Source organism: Alternaria viburni (genome assembly GCF_023758015.1).
Source record: "Alternaria viburni strain BMP 2772 chromosome Unknown scaffold_11, whole genome shotgun sequence".
NCBI classification, from domain to species: Eukaryota; Fungi; Ascomycota; class Dothideomycetes; order Pleosporales; family Pleosporaceae; genus Alternaria; species Alternaria viburni.
This window is the reverse complement of record NW_026055780.1, coordinates 585,511-604,144: the sequence shown is the minus strand read 5'-3', so window position 1 is coordinate 604,144 and position 18,634 is coordinate 585,511. Positions and strand designations below refer to the sequence as shown.

The 18,634-nt window shown below is 53.0% G+C and overlaps 7 protein-coding genes across 7 annotated transcripts; all 7 read left to right on the top strand.

The window, feature by feature from the left end:
* Positions 1–2,058: 2,058 nt before the first annotated feature.
* J4E79_005855 (uncharacterized protein) lies at positions 2,059–3,264 on the top strand (the record flags this gene model as incomplete). The annotated part of the gene is made up of 1 exon (XM_049354733.1): positions 2,059–3,264. One exon carries the CDS (start codon positions 2,059–2,061, stop codon positions 3,262–3,264), a length of 1,206 nt encoding a protein of 401 aa, XP_049210856.1.
* Positions 3,265–4,669: 1,405 nt separating this feature from the next.
* J4E79_005854 (uncharacterized protein) lies at positions 4,670–5,527 on the top strand (the record flags this gene model as incomplete). The annotated part of the gene is made up of 1 exon (XM_049354732.1): positions 4,670–5,527. The coding sequence occupies one exon, from the start codon at positions 4,670–4,672 to the stop codon at positions 5,525–5,527; it is 858 nt and encodes a 285-aa protein (XP_049210855.1).
* Positions 5,528–8,010: 2,483 nt separating this feature from the next.
* Positions 8,011–9,699, top strand: CYP8 (Peptidyl-prolyl cis-trans isomerase cyp8; the record flags this gene model as incomplete). Its single annotated transcript, XM_049354731.1, has 1 exon — positions 8,011–9,699. One exon carries the CDS (start codon positions 8,011–8,013, stop codon positions 9,697–9,699), a length of 1,689 nt encoding a protein of 562 aa, XP_049210854.1.
* Positions 9,700–10,481: 782 nt separating this feature from the next.
* J4E79_005852 (uncharacterized protein) lies at positions 10,482–11,578 on the top strand (the record flags this gene model as incomplete). The annotated part of the gene is made up of 2 exons (XM_049354730.1): positions 10,482–10,860; positions 10,929–11,578. 2 exons carry the CDS (start codon positions 10,482–10,484, stop codon positions 11,576–11,578), a joined length of 1,029 nt encoding a protein of 342 aa, XP_049210853.1.
* A 1,507-nt stretch (positions 11,579–13,085) lies between these two features.
* J4E79_005851 (uncharacterized protein) lies at positions 13,086–13,868 on the top strand (the record flags this gene model as incomplete). The annotated part of the gene is made up of 1 exon (XM_049354729.1): positions 13,086–13,868. The coding sequence occupies one exon, from the start codon at positions 13,086–13,088 to the stop codon at positions 13,866–13,868; it is 783 nt and encodes a 260-aa protein (XP_049210852.1).
* A 485-nt stretch (positions 13,869–14,353) lies between these two features.
* Positions 14,354–15,859, top strand: J4E79_005850 (uncharacterized protein; the record flags this gene model as incomplete). Its single annotated transcript, XM_049354728.1, has 2 exons — positions 14,354–14,395; positions 14,531–15,859. The coding sequence occupies 2 exons, from the start codon at positions 14,354–14,356 to the stop codon at positions 15,857–15,859; spliced, it is 1,371 nt and encodes a 456-aa protein (XP_049210851.1).
* A 575-nt stretch (positions 15,860–16,434) lies between these two features.
* On the top strand, positions 16,435–18,221 carry J4E79_005849 (uncharacterized protein; the record flags this gene model as incomplete). The annotated part of the gene is made up of 3 exons (XM_049354727.1): positions 16,435–16,550; positions 16,599–17,089; positions 17,146–18,221. The coding sequence occupies 3 exons, from the start codon at positions 16,435–16,437 to the stop codon at positions 18,219–18,221; spliced, it is 1,683 nt and encodes a 560-aa protein (XP_049210850.1).
* Positions 18,222–18,634: the final 413 nt, after the last annotated feature.

Genomic DNA, 18,634 nt, shown 5'->3' with positions numbered 1-18,634 from the left:
GATGAATTGTGATCATAGTACCTGGGAAGCTTGGTTGTCGGTTCAAACGAGAGTCATTGTCCATTTGCGATGATAATCGCAGGTCTTCCATGTTCTGTGCTTGTTCTCTTTCTACCGATTCGCAAACAAATTCCGATCGATTCCGGCCATACACCGGCATCTTCCACGACGCATGTCCACGCAGGCACATGCCAAGCTGCCCGGCGATCTATCCGTGCAAAACTTGGAGCTACGCCTTGCTAGAGACTTCGACGAAGAAGATTGCGGGCGCGTCGCTTGATGCCAATCCACTGAGGATTCAATAGGCGCAGCCAAGGTGGAACGAAAGCCCCAGTAGTTTGACCTAACCCCCAGGTTTGAGCCACAACTAACTATGAATAGAAGCCTACGCCACATGGTGAGGCTTGACATCATGTTAGCGGCATGATGGCCGGCAGCTGCTGTGACGTGAAGTGGATCGACGGCACAAGGCCATGAAGCTTGCGCAGCTCTTGTGGCTGGTGGGCGATCCAGACCTTGCCAGCCAAGAGCACCCTCACCGTCTAGAGACATGTACGTTTGGCAAATGAGGCTCGGAAACACGGCCGCTGCTGAGTCCGGGGTCGACCAAGCAGCAGCACGCAATTTCCCCCAGCCTCAGAACGCGGCATGCGTCACTCGCAGGGCTTGACAGGCAATCTCGCCGTGGAAACTCTGCTTGGAAGTTTGAGCGCGATCTTGTTTTGCTGTCGGGTCACTCGGACACCTATGACGCCACAACGGAAGGTGTGGCGCGTGCGGGTACGCGGCAGCGCCTGCCATCCTTGCTGAATTTCACCGGCTACGTCACTCTTGTGGTCATGAGCTGCCCTCGTCACCTGCCATAAATACTAAGCAAGACTCCCGCTGTTTGTCAAATCATCACACCATCAATCCGCACTCTGCTACAAGCACTTCCAACTCTTACACGCAAGAACAACCCAACACTCCAAACATGCCTTTCACCGCCAGGTATGTCCGCTCCAGCAGCAATCAGCCTACCTGAAGACGTAGACACTAACAATCGCCAGCGACATCTGCAAGATCCTCCTTGCCATCATCCTGCCTCCTCTGGGTGTCTTCCTTGAGCGCGGATGCAACGCTGATTTCCTCATCAACATCCTGTTGACCGTTCTTGGTTACATTCCGGTGAGTTCCGGTACACACATCATCGCCTGCGACCCTGTCACTAACAACATTACCAGGGTATCATCCACGCCCTGTACATCATATTCAAGTTTTAGCGGGGGCGCGCAACCACCTTTCACGATGCCGCGATAACGGCTTGACGAACAACGTCACATCACGATACCCATCTTCCTCTTTTTCCGCCATTGTCAAAGCTTGGCCAACACCCGACACTCACCGATATCTTCGATGCCAGGATGCACTTGGCATGGCGTCGCTTAGGGATGCCGGAGCTTCCGGTCGGGTGAAGGTGCTCTCGGCTTGGCTCCGTCTGTAATGTCATGAATAGCTTCAGGTTTTGGCGTCTTGGTTTTCTGGGACAATCTCAGGTTTCCTCGCGAGCATCCTGGTGCGTTTCTACGAGCGTGCTGTAATGAGAATATAATCAAACATTCTACGAACATCCCTTTCCAATTGCGATGATGTGCAAGCATGAACGCCATGTGTAATGTTGCGAAGGTTAGATAGTCAAGATGGCTAGAAGCAATCAGTACAAACAGACACAGAACGTTCGAGGCTTTGGTGGTTGCGCCAGGGCTCAAGGTCGCGAATCCGATCTGCAGCTCATGATTACCGATGTATTTCAGGGTTAGCAAATAAATCTCATGACAACCACTCAGGGTCGGTGTGTTATCCCTCTCCCGTCCGATGTGCGGCTGAACCAGAGGCACGATGCTATGCTTGGCACGTGCATCGCCGCTCTTTCCAAGGTTCACGCGCTCCGCACCAGCACTCACGACCGTCACACCTCGCGCCCACTTCGACCCTTATGTATTCCCTCCACTCCAAACCGTATCACTCACCGCATTCCTATCGTTCGAAGCGCAAGGCGCGATATAAATACCGCCCAGTATGAGCTTCATGACTGCCACGCTCACAGACGCCGAAATCGACGCGCTTAGCAGCGAAGCCTCTGACCACGATGGCGCAATCCGCAAGCTCGACAAAATTATGCGCTCGCTAAACACCGACCCTACTTCGTTCATCGAGTCGATACGGGTCAAAAACACGCTCGATGCGTACGTCCAACGGGCCAAACTTGAGCCGACTCTGCCAGTGCTCAGGCTCATCTTGAACTGCGAGTACAAACTGTGGAAGTTGGCCGAAGAGACACCTATGAAGCACAAGGTTTACTTGTCGCACTGGATAGAGGCCCTCCAGGAGATCAACAATGAAGCAGCCGAAGGGCAGGAAGACAAGGCGGCCAGCAACGACACTGTCACTGCTGCGGAAGTTCGGAGGACCAGGGCGGAATACATCATGGGGCTCCTGCTGTGGGAGCCGTCATCATCCAAAGCCTCACCCCACTTGATACTGGACCGCCTTAAGATGGATGGTGTTCCACTAGCAACCTTCGATCTGGAACCGTATATGTGCATGCTCGTTGAGACTGAGGTTTGGGACGAGTTGCCAGAGCCGAAAGTACGAGCTCCTGCACAGCCCGTTCAAGAGCCTACAGCACCAGCGGAAGACGAGGAGCCACTGCACGTTACTCAGACGCAAGAAGTTAACAGCTCACAGTCATGGGATGAAGCCATAATCCGAAAGCTCAAATTCGAACCCGAACAAGCCGTGCAAGAACTCGCGCATCTTCCACTCGAGCTATCGTCCCTAGACTTTCTCACCAAACTACACGCCAACTACACCTTCGTTGACAACGGGATTGATGGTCAAGACGTTACCATCCATTTCATACAGCACGCAATGCGGCTTATCGAGAAGATGGAGGCGCCCCCTCCGACGTCACAGGAGGAGACAACGACCAACGGCACGACCAATGGAACTGCCAACGGTACTGCCAACGGTACCACAAATGGAACTACCAACGGAACCACCAACGGTGTTGGCAACGTCACCCCGATCGTTGAATACGGAAAGGATGCGCAACGTCGCGCTGTCATGATACTGCTGTTGTTCATCAAAAGCTCCATCACCAAGGGCTTCGTTGAAGCGGGGGCGCTCTTCTATGAGCTTCAGGAAATATGTATCCGATATATATGGATAAAAGAGGTCAGGGACTTCAAGGCTTGGACACAAGGACAGTTTGGGGTTAACTAGAAGCTTACCAAGAAGAAGTCGAAGAAGGCCAGACAGTCAGGTCGGGTACAAAGAGGCTGCGGATGTTAGAGGTCGATAGGACTGATCCTTAGAGAGAAGCAGGGTGTATTGATACGCTGATTCAGGTCTTCCCTTTGTAGATGGCCAGTGTCGTTGATACCAATGTTTCGATGTTGGCCGGTCCGTTTCTGCGACTGCAGCGTTTGCCTTACGATGCAGCTACTGCGACCACTGCTCCGTACCGTCCAGATGTGGCAAGTCTTGCTGTGACCGACATGCATAGCGAAACACTGGAAGCCGATAGCATGAAAATCCGCGTCCAGAACCTGCATGTTGTTCGACAATCTCACCGCTCCGCGTTTTCGAAGCTGTCACTCTCAACCTTCTTCACTATTACAGTACTGCAGTGGAGTCGCCTGGAAGTGTCGACGTCAAGTCATGGTCGTGCTTGAGGCGGCTTGAAGGTTTCGGGAATATCCGGGACTGCAGCTAAGGCAAGAAGCAACGCGCTAACCCTCGAACGATACCAAACTTTAGAGTTTCAAAACCCGCTACTGAAACAACCATCGCCTTTTCACCTCGGCCGGATTGCTGGCTAACCGTTCATGAACGACAAGCGGTGGATAGCTGCCGATAACGGCCAGGGATATTATTTCGTTGCTTACTTTTGTGTATGATCACGACCTGCGAAGGTCTACGTAATTCCGGGCGATATCACAGGAACGCGAAAGCGAGCACTCAATAGCGAAACGATGTTCCCTCGATGCTGTTTCGATCGCCGAGCCTGAATCGAAACCTCGCTGCTGATACACATCTGCAGACATGCTTCCTCAGATGCCAAACATCAATGCACTCACCCACAACGCGACATCATTGTTCCGAAGCAGCCTTGGGAAGATCCCAAACCAAGCTTCTGGAGATGATCGTCCCGCAGTGGATATCCTAGCGGAATTGGCCTTAGTGGAGTAACCATGACCATCGTTCGACCAGCATCGTCTCAGCTCTCCGGTCAGGGTCTGTGCTCTCGGTATCACAGCCTCCCTCGACGGCCATCATCGTGTTTGGCCATGGCAGCAAGGGGTCGCGGACGCCATCTTGCCTGGGTGGATCGGAGACGCAGACCGCTGAATGCTTGTGTCTATGCTAAGCTTTGGAACGCTGACAAGCCACGTCGAGAAAGCTGTATATAAACCTCACTGCTCGTCCTCCTAAGGTCGATATCACCATCACTCAACATTCAAACCAACCAGACTCGCTTTCTTCCCTTTCTTCCATCCTTCTAATTACTTTCTTGCGCCGGTCGCTTGCTTAATTCACTACTCATTACATCTTTCTCACTCAATACTCTCGACTATCTTCAACTCTTTTTAAACCCTTTTTATCAACCAACTTCATATCCATCAAGATGCGTTACTCTCTCGCTGCCATTGCTGCTATCGCCGCCTCCGTTCAGGCCCACGGTGTCGTTTCTGAGATCCAGGGTGCCAATGGTGTAACCATGCCTGGTCTTTCCGTCCAGGACGGTACTCCTCGCAACTGCGCCTCTCCTCTCTGCGGTTCCGAGGCTGATACTTCCATCATCCGCACCCGCGAGATGGGTGGCAAGGCCTCTGCTCTTGGACGCACCCAGGGTGGCGGTGCTGTTGACGCTGGTGCCGCTATCTCCATGTTCATGGGAGGCGCTGCTGGAGGTGCTGGTGCGGGTGCCGCAGCTGGTGCCAAGCGTGGCTTCCTCGATGCTCTTACCGGTGGTGGCGCTGGCGGCGCTGGTGCTGCCTCTGCCGGCACCAAGTCCACAGGAACTGAGGGTGGTGTCGCCAAAGCCGCAGGTACCGGAGCCACATCTGGTCTGCCCACCACCGCCGACGACGGCACCATCACCATGACCTTCCACCAAGTCAACCAGGACGGTGCCGGTCCCCTGACCGCCCAGATCGACGCCACCTCCGCTGGCACCGACCCCGCCGCCTTCCAGGACGCAACCGTCATGCAGAACGTCCCCGGTATCGGTATTGGAGGTCTCTCCGCCGCCGCCGTCAAGGACTTCCCCGTCAAGGTCCAGATGCCCGCTGGCATGACCTGCTCCGGTACCGCCGGTGGCGCCACCAACGTCTGCATCGTCCGCATGCAGAACGCTGCCCTTGCCGGTCCCTTCGGTGGCTCCGCTGCCTTCACCCAGAGCACTGCTGCCAAGAAGCGCGCGGTCGAGTACAACCTCCGCAAGCGCCACATGGCCCGCGGTATCCTCGGAAAGCCCGAGTAAGCTTCTCGCCATCCATCAAGCTTTCTCTACAATGGCCCCTCGGAATCATACAACGACGACAGCAGCAACCCCCGGATTAGCACGACAAATGAAGAGTTGGATATAATATAATAAGAGACGAAGAACAACTTTGCGGTTTTGCTGGGCAATTCCACTTTGGGCACAAGAACAATAAGAGAGAGAGAAAGAGATATTACAAGTACATACGAGTATGAATAAAGCGAGCTCGGCTTCTCAAGATCCCATTTCTTACGATGGGTTCTTGGTGCCATTCCTTTAGTTCTGTACATAACTGACCTACCATACACTCATTTACTTGAGCTGTTTTCCTTTTTAGTTGTTTGGTTATATAAACTGTAATTAGATGGATGGAATGGGAGACGGAGTCTGCGGAAGGGGGAGTTGTTCCTTGACGGTTTTGGATGGGAGCAGCCTTTTCTTTTTCGTGGGGGTTTCGTCTGGGTCTGTATATAGATGAATGTTAGCGAGTCTGGTTTAAAACTTTCTTGGTCTTGCATGTGTGATTCTGATGACTTGAAAAGTGATCGATGAGAAGAAGGTAGTTATAGCTGGGAAATGGTAGGCATCGCAGCCTCTGGTAATGGGTTACGAGGCTTCCCCAAATGCTTTGTAAAGGCCATATTCTTTCAAGTCAAGGCTTCTGCTTGGAAAGTCTACAATGGTACACGATTGGATAGATTCGATAACTTGGTCCTTGTGGAGGCTTCTAGCACACGTTCTTAGGCATGCCGGCATTATCAGCTTTTGATGTAGCTACTAAATAGTTTGGAACGAAGTACCATAGTGAATCGAAAATCAGATTTCGTCGGTGCCAGAAGTGAATGTCTTGTCTTGGCCATCTTCGTCGACAGCGTCCAGGAGCAATATATGTCGGAGCCGCTCTTTCCATTGTTCCAGATTCCACACCCATCTTCCAACATCCTTGTCAGAGTCTTGGAAAACACTGCACAGGTGTTCAAATAGGTCTTGGGTTGACGCTGAGTAGTCTGGTGTGATATTCCATAGCTCGCGTTCCCGTGGCGACATCAATGAAAGCAATGCGTAAATGCGGTCGCGCGGGTCGAGACAGGCGCTATTCGACGACAGATTCAATAGCCAGCCCAAAGTGTAATGTTCGACTTTTTCTGCAGCGCCGTGCATTATTATGGTAAGGGCACTTGTCTGTGCACCTGTTCCATACAAGTTTGCGACCGTATCCACCCATCTTTCGGCCATGCTTCTCAGTTCTTTCTCATTCAATGTTTGGTGTCCGCACCAGAACTCGACGTCGGATGAGAGTATGTATTCTTGTAGAATCCATGTACGGCTCCAGTACGGATGAGCTAGTATGTACTTGAAGCCCGCTACTCGAGGATTGGGGTCTCTACTGGCATACGGTACGTACTGTATGAAAGTCCTTTTTCCAAACATGGGCGTTGCGCTCAAGGCCTGGATTTTCTCTTCAACATCCCCGTTTGCGGTACCAAGCCAAGCTATCGTTATTTCCGCCTGCTCATATATTGAACCCATGATGGCGACTTGATGATTTTTCTCGCTATCGCTTGTTTGGTCGATCGAAAGCGCGTCGATCCAGAAGTAGCCGTCGTGTTTCACATCCCGCAGCCGACTAAGAAGATTCCAAAGATTTGGGCGTACAGTGAAGGGCTGTCTATTGAGTAAGATCTGCTTTGTGGGCGAAGGGTCCCCCCACACGTAGGAAACGGCGGTATAGGGAGGTGCATCGACCAGAGATGTCTGACGGAGTCGTACAGAGATGATCGATGAGTGCATGACTGCCGAGAAGTCTAGCTCAAGTTTGAGCAGCCGCGTGTTGATCGTAGGGCTAAGGTCCAGCGGAGCAGACTGATGGATTGCCGACATCGCGTGAAGAGAGAGTTTTCCAAGTTTGACGCGGATTTCTCTACATAGGACAGGTCTATAGAGGTGTAAGTATTGTAACTCTTGACGCGCTTTGCAGGCTACAACGGTCTGGGGAAAGGGAACTCGAACTCTTCAACAGTCGTAAACTCCTAGGGTATCTGCTCGTACGTACATTGATCCTGGTACGAAAGAACAATCCTATCACCAGATAATACGATGATAATTACAACCAAGAACTTTGTATGCGGCGGACATGAGTTGTGTTCAGAAGGTGTTGAGAAGGCTGGAACGCCGTCGCAGCCGACGCCAGCCTACTTATATGAGGCTGAGCGTCTTCGTGTTAGCCAGTGATAGGCTCGACGCACGGCATAGCCCTCTCCTTCATATCTGGGCGTCGTTCTGGTGTACTTGGGTACATGCCCAGGTTTGGTGGGAACCTGCGTCTAGAGACGAGTGGTTCAGAGGTAAGAGCACTACGAAAGGGTGGATACTCAGATGTGGAGTCGCGCTAGGGTGGCTGATCGCCGGCGCGTCACTCCAGACATTTTGCGCCTCACGCAGCGCCTCTCGAACAACATCCTCCCCCTCTACATATATCCGACATGGGCAAAGGAACCGACAAGCTATATATCACCCACTCCGAGTGGTCATCTTCGGATGCGTTCGGCAACGCGCGCGGCGCAAACAGCGCAAATCGAGCCTCCGCTGCCGGCCTATCCTCGACCTTCAAGCGCCTACCCTTCAACTACTGCGCCGTCTCCCTACAGCCCTTCACAGATCCCGTGTGCACAACATCGGGCACCATCTTCGATCTCACCCACATCCTCACATGGCTATCGAAACACCCCGACACGAATCCCGTCGACGGAACGCCATTGAAGCGCGCCGACCTCATCACGCTGAACTTCACCAAGAACGAGGACGGCGAATTCGTTGATCCGGTCACATACAAGGTCTTCACAGACAACACCCATATCGTTGCGCTAAGGAAGAGCGGCAACGTCTTCGCATGGGACACGGTTGAGAGGCTGAACATCAAGGCGAAGAACTGGCAAGATCTGGTCAGCGACGACGCATTTACACGGAAAGACATCATCACACTCCAGGACCCTCAAAGCATCGAGTCAAGGGACTTCAGCTCATACAAGCATGTGAAGGACGGAGACACGGTGGTGGCAGAGGCGGAGACCGGTGTGAATAAAGAGGCGCTGGGCAACGCTGCGAAGATTCTCAAGGCGAAAGAAGCAGTTGCGAAGGCGCGCGAAAACAGGAAGATCAAGGAGCAGAGCGGGATTACATCGAAAGCGCTTGCGAATCTGCCCAGGAATGGCACAGCAGCATCGACATCCTCTGAACCCAAGAAACCAGCATACAATGCCGCCGTGTATACTTCGGGTAAAGCTGCTGCCTCCTTCACCTCGACCGGCGTCACACCGCATACCTCCGGCGAACGCGCCCTCCTCTCCGACGAAGACTATATGCTCAAGCCGAAGCGCATAAAGAACAAGGGTTATGCACGCATCTCCACCTCACTCGGCGACCTCAACGTCGAACTCCTCCCCGAATACGCACCGCGCGCGGTATGGAACTTTGTCAAGCTCGCGCAGAAGGGATACTACAGCCACACCATCTTTCACAGGAACATCAAGGGCTTCATGATACAAGGTGGTGACCCGACAGGTACAGGAAGAGGCGGGCAAAGTATATGGGGCAAGCCATTCGAAGACGAATTTGAAGGGCCGGAGAGGCACAACGCTAGAGGCGTACTCAGTATGGCGAACAAGGGCAAGGGAACCAACACGAGCCAGTTCTTCATCACGTACCGTGCCGTACCGCATCTCGACCGCAAACACACAATCTTCGCACGAGTAGTTGGTGGTTTAGATACTACACTACGATCTATGGAGATCGCAGAAGTAGGCGAGAAGGACAAGCCTGTCGATGACATTGAGATACTGGACGTAGTGGTCTTTGTAGACCCCTTCGAGGAATGGCAAAAGGAGCGCAAAGACAAGGAGAACAAAGAGCTGGAGGCTGAGGAGATCAAGAGGCAAGGCGGCACAGCGGATGACAAGACTACATGGACGGGCAAGCGCATACGCGCAGATGGCACAGTGGAGAACGGCACGGGTGAAGGTCTCGGCGTAGGCAAGTATCTCCAAGCTGCGAAACAGGAGATACAAAACCAGGGCGAGGATGAGATTGTTGGATACGTGGATGATGAGGAGGATGTTGCGCCCGTCAAGAAGAAAGCAAAGACTGGTGGCTTTGGCAACTTTGACGCCTGGTAAGGTGTTCTACGAGTCTTGACTGGAGGTTAGACAGCATTAAAATGATACCCCTATGCATTCTGCCTTGCAAATTCGCAGAGATGGTTGGACGTCTCCTCTGTTGTTCATCCTCACGACGCGTTTAAAACCCACCCGTAAACCCCGCGCCAATCTAGCCCATCATGCAGAATTCGACCGCTGCAACTCGCTGACTACATACATGACCGTATATATAGCACACCCAAATAACTATCTCGGCTCCGCCGGCGTTAGCGTAAAACCCATTGGGCGTACCACCACCTTCCAATCGGTGTGCGAGGAGCAAGTATGCCCAGACTAATCCGTGCCGTGCGCGGAGATAGGTGGGGTGATCGTGTAGTTGGGGAAGGTATGGACGGCCGCGACATGCGTTGTTGTCATATTGAGAAAGATATTTCTAATCCGGATTGCACGGGGTGTAGTACCGAAGAAACCGAGCCAACCGAACGGTGGACATTTGATACGGAACGTTGCGGAAGTGTGTTTGGTCGACCAGGAGCAATCTAAATGTTTAGTCGTCGGTTGATGCGGGGAAGAAAGGAACGGTGATAGGTGATAAGGATGATGTATGCATATGTGCATACATGCATGACGGAGGTAGAGATAAAAGAGGGCTAGGTCGCGCCTACCTCAGCGCGTTGACATCACAGATCAACACCGTCTTGACTACTGCACTTTAAGCCTTTTCGCATTCACGGTCAAGAAAGCTTGATCTCTGCACTTTACCTGCTCAATCTCAGCACACTCGTACAACAAACAACATCATGTCTTCATCCAACATCCCCTCCTCTTGCCGCGCCGTCGTGATTGAGAAGAAGGGTGCGCCTTGGACGATCAAAGATGTTCCCGTCTCTGCGCCAAAGTCGGGCGAGGTCCTGATCAAGGTGCTTGCGTGTGGTATCTGCCATTCGGATAGCTTTATGCAACAAGGCCATCTGGGAGACGTCTACCCTCGCGTACCAGGACACGAAGTCATTGGAAAGGTAATCGCAGTCGGCGATGGTGAGAAGAAGTGGAAGGTTGGAGACCGTGTCGGTGGAGGATGGCATGGTTCTCATGATGGGAGTTGCAAGTCGTGCAATAAGGGAATGTTCCAGATGTGCGAGAATGAGCTTGTTAATGGTGTTAGTCGGGATGGTGGATGTGAGTTTTACCTTTTTTTTTGGCGAACACTGAGAGGTCCAAGACAGTGGATTGACTTGTGATATCAGATGCTGAGTACTGTACTCTCCGCAGCGAGGCTGCAGTGCGTGTTCCCGCCGATGCGAACCCCGCCGAATACGCTCCTCTACTCTGCGCCGGCGTTACCGTGTTCAATGGCATCCGCAAGATGAACATCCAGCAGGGTGACACTGTCGCCGTGCAAGGACTTGGTGGCCTAGGTCATCTGGCACTCCAGTACGCTCGCAAGATGGGCTACCGCACGGTCGCTGTATCATCTTCGGACAACAAAAAGGACTTTGCTCACCAGCTCGGCGCAAACGACTACATCGACACATCGAAAGAGAACGCCGCCGAGGCACTACAGAAGATGGGTGGCGCAAGCCTCATTGTCGTAACGGCACCAAACCCGCAGATCATAGGGCCGCTGGTTGATGGACTTGGACCTCTGGGCAAACTGCTTGTCCTTGCGCCTGTGGGCGATATTCCAGTCAACACTGTGAGCCTGATCATGAAGGGCAAATCGGTCCATGGATGGCCATCCGGACACGCGCTGGACAGCGAGGAAGCGATTGACTTTGCGGAGAAACAGGGCGTGAAGTGCATGGTCGAGAAGTTCCCATTCGACAAGGTGGAAGATGCCGTGAAGCACATGGAAAGCGGAAAGGTGAGGTTCAGGAGTGTGATAGTTATGGAGTAGGAAGATTCAGGCGCGATGCGCATAGCAAGGATGCTGGACGCGGTCAGCGCGGATATGGAAACTATAGAAAAACGTCAGGAACTATAGCTGAGGAGATGATTGAAACAATGAAACAATTGCCATCATGCGAAATGTCTTGCTATATGAAGCCCCGCATATGGGCTCGTAGTCGTACTGGGATGATGGAGGTTTGCGTGCAAGGAAGCGGCAGCGAGGTAGTTAAAGCGCGAACAGCGGCCATCAGGGTAGACGCAGCTCGCATCTATAACCATCACACACACGTCAAACCCGTCATACGTACACTCCAAGAAAGCCAAGTCCGCATCTTGATAGCTTCTCCCTTCTAGGCTCTTAGACTCCACGTGCGAACGCATCCACGCGCCACAGCCACGCAGGCGCCATAACCGTCTCATCTCGGGCGATTGTGGTTCGCGCCTCGCCCGCCAGTCCATACGCAGCCGCCGAGGCAGCTCAATTAAGTACACGCGCGACACACACCTCTCACACATCTCCTGTCCAGCTCCGGGTACCTGCATCTGAAGCGCGGTCGCGACATGTAACGCCTGCGCTGGCTCGCCCAGCCAATGGGCGGCTGCAACGCCGCAGCGACACTAACCACAGGCAACCCCGTTGTTTCAGAAAACTGAATAACGGCCACTTGCGACACTCAGATAGCTGTACAAGGACTGCCCGTCTCGTGGCTACCCACTTGAGCTCTGATGAGGCAAAGGCAAGGTAAGGGTCTTCTGTGTGCGGATAGGACGGGTGTCCTTGTAGATCTACCTTAAGATGTGGCGGGTCCCGCCGCCTGGTCCCAACGCTGCCTGAGTTTGGTTGTTGAGCGACTGAATATCACGAAGATCGCGGCTCTCCTCCCTTCTCCTTTCCTTTCTTCTGCGAACTGTTTTCTTTCTTAACGCTGTGCGTCTTTGTTCCCCAGCAGTTCGTTTCGGAAGTACATTCGCTCTTTTGCAGGCCCGGTGCCAGGAAGAAACAACAGTCGTTCCCTCATTTGCGTGTTGCGTCATTCACGTTCTTTATTGCAGCTTTTCTGGATAGTTCTGTATAGACAAGGCGATCTTTGGTATATCCGCGCACTGCCGTTACACCATTGTGTCGAAACAGTTCTGTCGACATCCCCATACGTGAGAAGTGGGGCGCATCACCATCTCTCCAGAAGGTCGACGGCAAGAGTTCTGAAATTCGGTTGTCCACGGCAACGCGCAGTCACCGGGACATCACAGCAAAAAGCCCCAGTGCAGTCGGCAGGTGGCAGCACTCGAAATTTCACACGACGCAAACAAACCCGCTGTCGTGAAAACGTCATACCGCCTGTTCAAACGCAAGTCGTCTCACCACCTCCGGAAGACATCTTTCCACCAGGACATCCAGGCTTCGTGATCGAAGTTCGAGATTGGCATTCGGAACTCTGGGTCACGGCCCTTTCTCTTTTCGAGACCTACGGGTCTGCCGACCCCAATTCACGAAAACCTTCACAACACTCACGATGCTACCCGCCTCAATGCGTTCAGCCTTGGTGGCGCTCACGCTTGCGTCGATATCCTCAGCGACAACAGTTTCGCTCTCGGCCTTCATTCCGCGGATCCAAAACCTCCCGTCATCTTGCAACACCGTCTACAACTCCGCCATCTCTGGGTGTTCAGCCGATGACTTCAAGTCGGGCGCCACATGTACCGCATCCTGCGTACGGGGTCTTTCAGCGCTCGCGGAGGAGGTGAAAGACAAGTGTGCGGACGTCGATGCGGGCGAGCTGAGCATCATCGGCGTCTTCCAGAACGGACTGGGCATCCAGAGTCTATGTCCAGGAGTGACTATCGTAACGACCTCAAGCGAGACTGCCCAAAAGACGAGCACGAAAACATCAGAGCAAGCAACAAGCACCCAGGCGGTCCTGACGTCTACAAGTTTCACAAACTCCGCAATCGAAGCGACGTCAACTCCGTCAAGCTCAACTGCGGATTCGGACGATGGAGATGACGAGCCGACCAGTTCAGCGCAACCGACAACTACGAGCTCGTCAACAGGGGGCTTGACGCTGGATCCGAATGCCACTGGAACGTTCACGACTTCTGTCGCACCACCCACAGACACTGCGCAAGCAGCGGATCCGACACAAGCACCGAATGCCCAGCTGTCAAACACTGACTCGGGCGGTGGCTCACCGTTCGACGTCGTTGCGGTAGGCGCATCATGGCAGCTCAAGGCTTCTGATCTGTCGATAGCAAGTCTATCTGCAGTGGCCATCGTGCTACTTACGGGCAGTTGGTAGCACTGTGTCTACACCTTTCTTATGTTTATGCATTGCCGAAGAGGCTCACGATATGGCGTTGGGGTTTGCATTGTTTGTACTATACCCGCATTGATGGATTGGCAGAGAAGAGTCACGACAGCCGGGAGTGTCAGAGAGACCATGTGTCACGGAGTAGTCATGTAGCATATGTGGACACAACTAAGGGCGCTCACAGCAGCGAAAGCTTGCGTGGAACGATGAATCAAAGCACATGAATACCTCACTCTCTCAATTACCTGCATGTGATTCTCCTTCTGCCTGCGCATTTATCCAACCTTCTCAAATTACTCTCATGCCGTCGTGCTGCTCCACGGCAATCGACCCTTCCGGCCAACAGCCCCCTGCCAGGTAAGCGAGCGTAGCTGCACCCCAGACGTAATCGCCTTCCCGCCCAGTCGACTTATCGTCAGCCCTCCACTAACCCAGCCCCACCATGCAGGCGCACAGGAGCATAGTCGAGGACCATGAGGAAGACGTTATTGCTGTGCTTCATCCACGGCTTCAAGGTACGTAGCCTTTACGCGATACCCCCATTACGTCATCGCCGGGGTCGCATCTCCATGTCTCAGGCCCAGCCATGTGCAATGCGACGCCCGATGCGATGCGAACAAATGCGAGAACGATACTAATACGTGCTATAGGGTGGAGATGAAACATTCAGAACCTTCCCGAGCCACGTGAAGGCGCTCCTCCAACACGCGTTGCCTAAAGTCACCGTCCTCACCATCACGTACCCCCAGTTCGAGACGCGAGGCGACTTGCATGAGTGCGTCGGCCGCTTCAAAGAATGGCTGCAGAACAAAGTCATAGACCTCGAGGTCGCCAATTCGACCCCCTCGCCCACCGTCGACCCTTCCGTGCGCACGATCCTCGTAGGCCATTCTATGGGCGGCATCGTTGCGGCTGAGACGCTCCTCTCCATCCTCGCGGAACAGCCGATTCATTCGCAGTCCAACTCGCAAACAGGCTCTACGGGCTCGCTTGCCGACCATTCCGCGCTCATGTTCCCGTACATACAGGGCATCCTCGCTTTCGATACACCATACCTCGGTATAGCGCCTGGCGTAGTAGCACATGGCGCGGAGAAGCATTGGAACACCGCGAGCTCGGCATACTCGGCGTATAATAATCTTGCGGGCGCGTTTGGATGGGGTGGGAAGGACACCACGGCCGGCGCCGTCGATACGAGCAAGATGCTGCCAGCACCCTCGTCTACTGGCGACGCAGCATCGGCACCGCTGTGGCAACGCTACGGAAAGGTAGCCATGTTCGCTGGTGCAGCGGGCGCGATAGCAGCAGGAGGCGCAGCAGCATACATGAAAAAAGACCAGATCACACAAGGCGTATCATGGGCCACATCACATCTAGAATTCGTCGGAGTGTTGGCCCGCCCTGAAGAGATGCGAAAGCGACTCGAGAAGATTGCGAAGCTCACCACGAGCCACGATCTTGGCTTCTGCAATATGCACACCACGCTCGGCCATGCCGTTAACAGCGAGAACAAGGAACACGGTTGGACAGGCAAAGTGGCAGGCAAAGACCGTACCTTCTGCAACCTACCCAAAGGCCCTCTGAAGGACTTCTTCATGCCCGCCGTGAACGACAAAGCTACAGCAGAAACCTGGGCCCACACCTCCATGTTCGAGCCTCGCAACAACCCCGGTTACTACACCCTCAGCGAGACAGCCAAGGAGAAGATCATCGAGTGGACAGAGAGCACAGACTGGTACGAAGAGAGCGAGGGCCCGTTGACAGGCGAAGTCGGCGAAGAAGCAGAGATTGTAGAGAGGCAAGAGGTAGATGAGCAGATGCAGAAGGAGGCTGATAGGAAGGAAGCGGAGGAACTACAGAAGGCGAAGGAGAAGGGTGATGTTGATGCGCTTGAGGAGGAGGGCGAGTTTGTGGATCTGAAGAGGACGGGTGAGGTTAAGGAGGGGGATGAGGAGGCGAGGAAGAGGAGGGAGTTGTGAGGGGGGTGGGGGAGGGGGTGTTGTTTTGTGAGTCTGTATACCCTTGATCTGGAGAGAATGGATACATGACCCTTCTCAGGCTCTTGATTTGACGATACTTCTCTTTTCGAGAGGATCTGATTGTATGGGTACATATGGATTTCGGAAGTTGTGAGTCGCTTGTTGCGATGGGTCATCATAACCTATCTCAGTAAGAGTCAAGCATATCGAAGCTCCCAAATAGGTCACATACGAGGCGCCTGTTTCGAAGTTTGGTATACAGCTTACATTGCATGCCCGTGCGGCGTTCATTCTCTAGCAGGTTAGCTTAACAGGGCCAGACCGGTAAGGACTACTTGGCGCATACTGGCCCCCAACAGTGAACGCCATCCCGTCTGCCAATCTAAAATCCATGTCGTTCTTCTAAATCGGGGACAAGCAGTCGTTATGGCCCCTGCATGGTTAGTTTTCCCGCCACTGCTTACTTCCCGAGGTTTCAGCCATTTCCATGTCCACTTCTTCTACTCCCGAACTACACCATCATTGCTTTGACGAATGTGCTGGTACAACAACGCAGGCACAAGAACCAAATCGTCATGGCATTTCGCCTTCCCGTTCCCGCTCGTATGTGGCTCGCAGCAGTCTGGTTAGGGTGCTCTTTGGGTCAGGCAGCCTCTGTGGCGCCGCTGGTCGTTGCGCCTAGCGGACACTGGTAATTCTTCATGATCATGAGTTTGAAGTTTGACTAATCATCGAACAGGGACGGCGCAGACGGTCCGTGGTCAACCTTTGACCTCTCTGTGGGTAATCCAGTTCAGTCTTTTCGGTGCATCGCTGGCATTACCTCTACGGTTGTCATTGTGCCAAATGAGAGCGAATGGTGCAACGATACATGCGCTTTCTTTTACGGCGGTTCGTCAAAGACTTGGGAATTTACACCTAGCCATCTCTTACCGTTGGCAATCGAGGAATACATCAGCAGCTACTCCGATGTTAGCGAAGACAATGCAACGCACGTACCTACCTTTGGCGTCGACGATATATACCTCGGAAAGTCTGCGCAAGGCCGCAAAATCTCCTCACAGTACGTTGCTGAAACTGATCGGAAGCGGTTCCGACTTGGGACTCTAGGTCTCGTTCCAGGATCGGTCGGGCCCCCAGGAGCACAACATCCTTCACTCCTCTCGTCGCTCTGGGAGTCAGGTGTCATTCCTAGTTTGAGCATTGGCTACACAGCGGGCTCTGTCAATCGTAAGTAGAACCAGACTGGGCGGATACATGGTTTGTAACTAAATTGTTTCTGGTAGGCAACAGCTCAGCTAGTCTGGTCCTCGGCGGATACGATGCTGCACGATTCGATCCTGCAACGACTACCACAATGGGTTTCTCTATCGATCAAAATTGGTCATTCGGTATAACTTTGGATGCAATTAGTATAACTGGGGGCGCCTCGTGGGAGCCGGATAAAGGAAACCTTTCTCGCCCACCTGTTTTTACAATCGACTCCGATGTTCCACATATCTGGCTACCGCAAGAAGGCTGTCAACTATTCGAAGCAGCTTTCGGACTGATCTGGGACGACTCTTTGGAACTGTATCTCGTCAACGACACGACGCATGCACGACTGTTAAGCGATAATCCTGAAGTAAAGTTCTCAACAGGGGTCTCAAGTCTGGAACAGCTAGTAAACTACACACTTCCCTACTCTGCGTTCGATCTCCAGCTTACCTCCCCTTTCGTGGACGACTCTACTCACTACTTCCCATTGAAAAGGGCTTCGAGCCCCGCAGAGTATATGCTCGGTCGGACTTTCCTGCAAGAAACCTACATATCTGTGGACTACGAACGCTTGATCTTCAATCTAAGTCAAGCGTCTCATGGTAATAGCGCCGCGAACATCGTACCTATACCTTCACAGATGGAACCCACCCAAACACCGGATCCGCCTCCACCTTCAGCTACAAATAGCTCAAAAGGCCTTTCGTCAGCTGCGTATGCTGGGATTGGTGTAGGTGCAGGCATGGCGGGGCTTGCAGCACTGTGCCTAATCATTGTCTGGAAGAGGCGCTTGGGTCCTTTTCGACGCAACACCTCGAACGGAGGCAGCCAGAGCGACTACAAAAAAGCCGAATTGCATGGCGAGCACAAGCTGGGAGTTGAGGCTATGGAAAAAGAGAGGTTCGAATTAGATGCTGGTTCAGGGAAGCACGAGGCAATGGACAGAGAAGCATCTGAGCTCCAGACGGTGGAGAATGCACGCGAACTGAAGGGCTCAGGTGAAGTGGGCGTTGTGGAAGTTCAGGGCAGTGATCTGATGTATGAGCTACCTGGCCATACTGATGTTATACGAGCAACGAGCGAGGGGACTCGCACTTCTTCTTAGATATGGGTTTTAGATGACAGTGCTATAATATATCATTAAAAGAAGGATGTTTGGAAAACATACCGTGATTTCGCACATGCTCACGATCGACATTTTCTTGCACCTAGATCGGTTAGCGCTAGACAAGCTTTTCACACGGGCGTTGGCGTCGTCAACGCTTTGTGCATCGTCCGTTCAACCCATGCCTCGATGTCATCTATACCCACACGACGCATTCCAGAAGCGCCACAAGGTTGATCCGCAGCGACCCCACGAGCGATGACATTCGTTATACGACACTCATTCACACAGCAAATCAACCTCATGTCAATGGAGCTGTGTTGACCCCTCAATCATTAATATAACCGTACACTGTGTATCTTATACAACGACCCAACTAGCAATCTAAGCGCTGTTGACATGACAAAATGCAT